Raw genomic sequence first — 3,066 nt, forward strand, 5'->3', positions numbered from 1 at the left:
TAGCTCCTCCATTGGGAGCCCTGTGATCCATCCAATAGCTGACTGTGAGCATCCACTTCTGTGTTTGCTAGGCCCCAGCGTAGTCTCACTAGAGACAGCTATATCAGGGTCCTTTCAGCAAAATCTTGCTAGTGTATACAATGGTGTCAGCATTTGGAAGCTGATTATGGGGGCAAGTCTTATAATAACAACATTTAATTGGGGCTGGCTACAGGTTCAGAGGTTCAGTCCATTTATCATCAAGGTGGGAGCATGGCAGTAACCAGGCTGTCATGGCGCAGGCAGAGCTGAGAGTTCTATGTCTTCATCCAAAGTCAGCTAGTGGAAGACTGACTTTCAGGCAACTAGGGTGAGGGTCTTAAGCCCACACCCACAGTGACACACCTACTCCAACCAGGTCACACCTATTCGAACAAGGCCACACCTCCAAATGGTGCCATTCCCTGGCCCAAGGATATACAAGCCATGACAATGTGAATATGCACATGTGTAAGCCATGACATTGTGAATATGCACATGTGTTCAGAGTCTTTGGAGTTGAAGTAGACTCGGCACTTTACCTAGGAACTGATGAGACGGGTCATTTGGTGGGGGCTTATTCCATGGTCTGTGGTGTCTAGTTATATCTTTGTTCATGGGTTGTTAGGTGTTTGGTGGTGGTGGCGTTATCTTTGAGGCAGCGTTTCTTGTAGCTCGCATTGACCTTGAGCTTCCTGTGCAGCTGAGGATGGTTTCGGAATGTTAGCTCCCCTGTTTGCTTTCCCAAGTGCTGGGGTTTCAGGTATCAATCACCATGCCCAACTTTGATAGATCTTAGGGTCCACGAGATAGCGTGGTGCATAAAGGTATCTGCTGCCAAGACTGACTCCTGGAATTCATACGGTCCCTGGGACCATAAAATGACCCTTGTCTTCTAACCTCCACACATGCATTCATGTAAATAAATTACATGTCATTGCAGAACATTCTTGAAAAATGTGATCTCAGAGCACTTTAAATCTAAGTATTCATAACTCTTAATTAGTATCAGACTCATTAAGGAAAATAGCTTTGTAAGTTTTAGGACCAGTGCCTCAGGTGAATTGCCTATGAATAGCTGTTCCAAGTGGAGATTGGTGGGTCTGAAAGAAAGGAGGTATGGGTTTGGGGGGGTGGGGGGTGGGCTGCTGCGTTTTACTGTCCTGTCTGTTGTGTTTAACTCTGAGACCAGTGACACACTGTGTAGGCTGTTCCGCCTCTGTAGAGGAAGGGTAAGAATGTAGACCCCTGTTCCTTCTGTCAGTAAGTGCTCTGGTATGGTTAGCTCACCTCCCGCCAGCCACACTGCAGCCCCAGGACGATTAGTGGCTGCCATCCCTGCTTGTTGGCCCTGGGATCTTTAGAAGAGTCAGTGTCTTTTCCTCACAGTTCTTCGAAGCAGACGAGCATCACAGGCACGTGGAAGCAGAGCTGAGGAGTCGGCTGGCCACTCTCGAAACAGAAGCTGCTCAGCACCAAGCTGTGATCGATGGCCTGACCAGGAAGTACATGGAGACCATTGAGAAACTCCAGAATGACAAGGCAAAGCTAGAAGTAAGCCCGCTGCTCGGGGTGACATGTTAAGATCTAGCTCCGGCTCCTCTGAGCTTTGAGGTGCTGTGTGGGAGCTCAGCCCCTAGGCTGAACTGTCAACTTTTCTTTTCTTTTTTCCCCCCAAATTCAGGTAAAATCTCAGACTCTAGAAAAGGAGGCCAAGGAATGTCGACTGCGAACAGAAGAATGGTGTGTGGGGACAATGTGGGAACACGGGCTCTAAGGGAACAATGTGGGAACATGAGCTCTAAGCCACCAGCCAGGCTCTCTTTAGCTCTCTCTCTTTTTGTTTTTTTTCTGTCTCTGAGTTGATAAGACTGGAGCAGGTCACTGTGGGGTGGGGCCGCAGCATCTTGACAAAGTAGTCTCTGCTTGGCCTCTGCAGAAGGTCTGGGAAATCTTACTCTCGGCCTCCTGGACTGGACTGGGTATTTGTGTTTCTGACTCTCCTGGGACAGGGACTGCCTAATATTCCTCAGCAGGAAACCCGACAAAACAATGCCAACTTCTTTATGGTACATTTTGAATAAAATTGAAGTTATAGGATCTAATTGAGAGGTTTCCAAACCTAAGAGCATTGCAAAGCAATGTACTAAAGATATTCATAGTCTTAATGTTTTTCAATTTCTTTTTCTTTTCAGTATTTATCTGTGCTAAATGAAACAGAAATCACAAGCCTTTGAACTCAAACAAAAAATAAATTGGTATAATACTTAAAAACTGTGCAGTGATAGCTGAATAAACATGGGTAGTAGAGAGGAAATCTATGGCTCAGGCTGTGTAGGAGACTGTTGCCGTGGCAGATCCCAGAAGTCCCAGGGCTTTGCATGGGACTGGTGCCCCCTGACGTCACCTTTGAACAGCTCTCAGCAGAGTGTCCCAGATGTTGGCTCAGCTGTCTGAAAGCTCGTTGCCAGCTCTTGGGGTAACAAGCAATTGAGGATTCACTGATTGGTAGTAATGTGGTTTTGTGGGTTCTTTTTTCTTCCAGTCAGTTACAGCTGAAGAATCTTCATGAAGATTTGTCAGGTAGACTAGAGGAATCCTTATCAATCATCAATGAGAAAGTCCCTTTCAATGATACAAGTAGGTATTACATAAACGTAAGTTTCTGCTATTTGTATCTTTGAGTCTATCTGTGGTAGCCAATAAATTAAGATAATTTCTAATCTTCTCAGCCAAACAAACAAACAAACACCCAGATTGACCCAGTGTAGGGCTCTGCCTGGCTCTCCTGATAAACTGTGGCTCTTTCTTAAATTATCTCTGGAGTGCTCCAAAGCCAGTATTCTTGGGAGATGTCTAGTGCGTGCTTTTTACTGCATTTCTCATATCCCAAGGTAAAACCTACCTGCATATGAAGTGGTGGGACATTTGCATGAGAGAAATTGTTCAGTGGGTTGTGGGGATATGTACGTATGCCCACAGTGAGATGTGGGTTTGGGGGGTATGTACGTATGCCCACAGTGAGATGTGGGTTTGGGGGGTATGTAC

General features: G+C 46.0%; 1 protein-coding gene across 1 annotated transcript in view; it reads left to right on the forward strand.

The window, feature by feature from the left end:
• The window catches only part of Ppp1r21 (protein phosphatase 1 regulatory subunit 21), a 59,789-nt gene that overhangs the window by 17,496 nt on the left and 39,227 nt on the right, over positions 1 to 3,066 (forward strand). Inside the window, exons 5-7 of the mRNA XM_021186002.2 lie at positions 1,408 to 1,572; positions 1,703 to 1,761; positions 2,564 to 2,658. Coding sequence (XP_021041661.1) covers positions 1,408 to 1,572; positions 1,703 to 1,761; positions 2,564 to 2,658 — 319 coding nt within the window. The remainder of the gene's footprint in view (positions 1 to 1,407; positions 1,573 to 1,702; positions 1,762 to 2,563; positions 2,659 to 3,066) is intronic.

Source organism: Mus caroli, chromosome 17 (assembly GCF_900094665.2).
Source record: "Mus caroli chromosome 17, CAROLI_EIJ_v1.1, whole genome shotgun sequence".
NCBI lineage: Eukaryota > Metazoa > Chordata > Mammalia > Rodentia > Muridae > Mus > Mus caroli.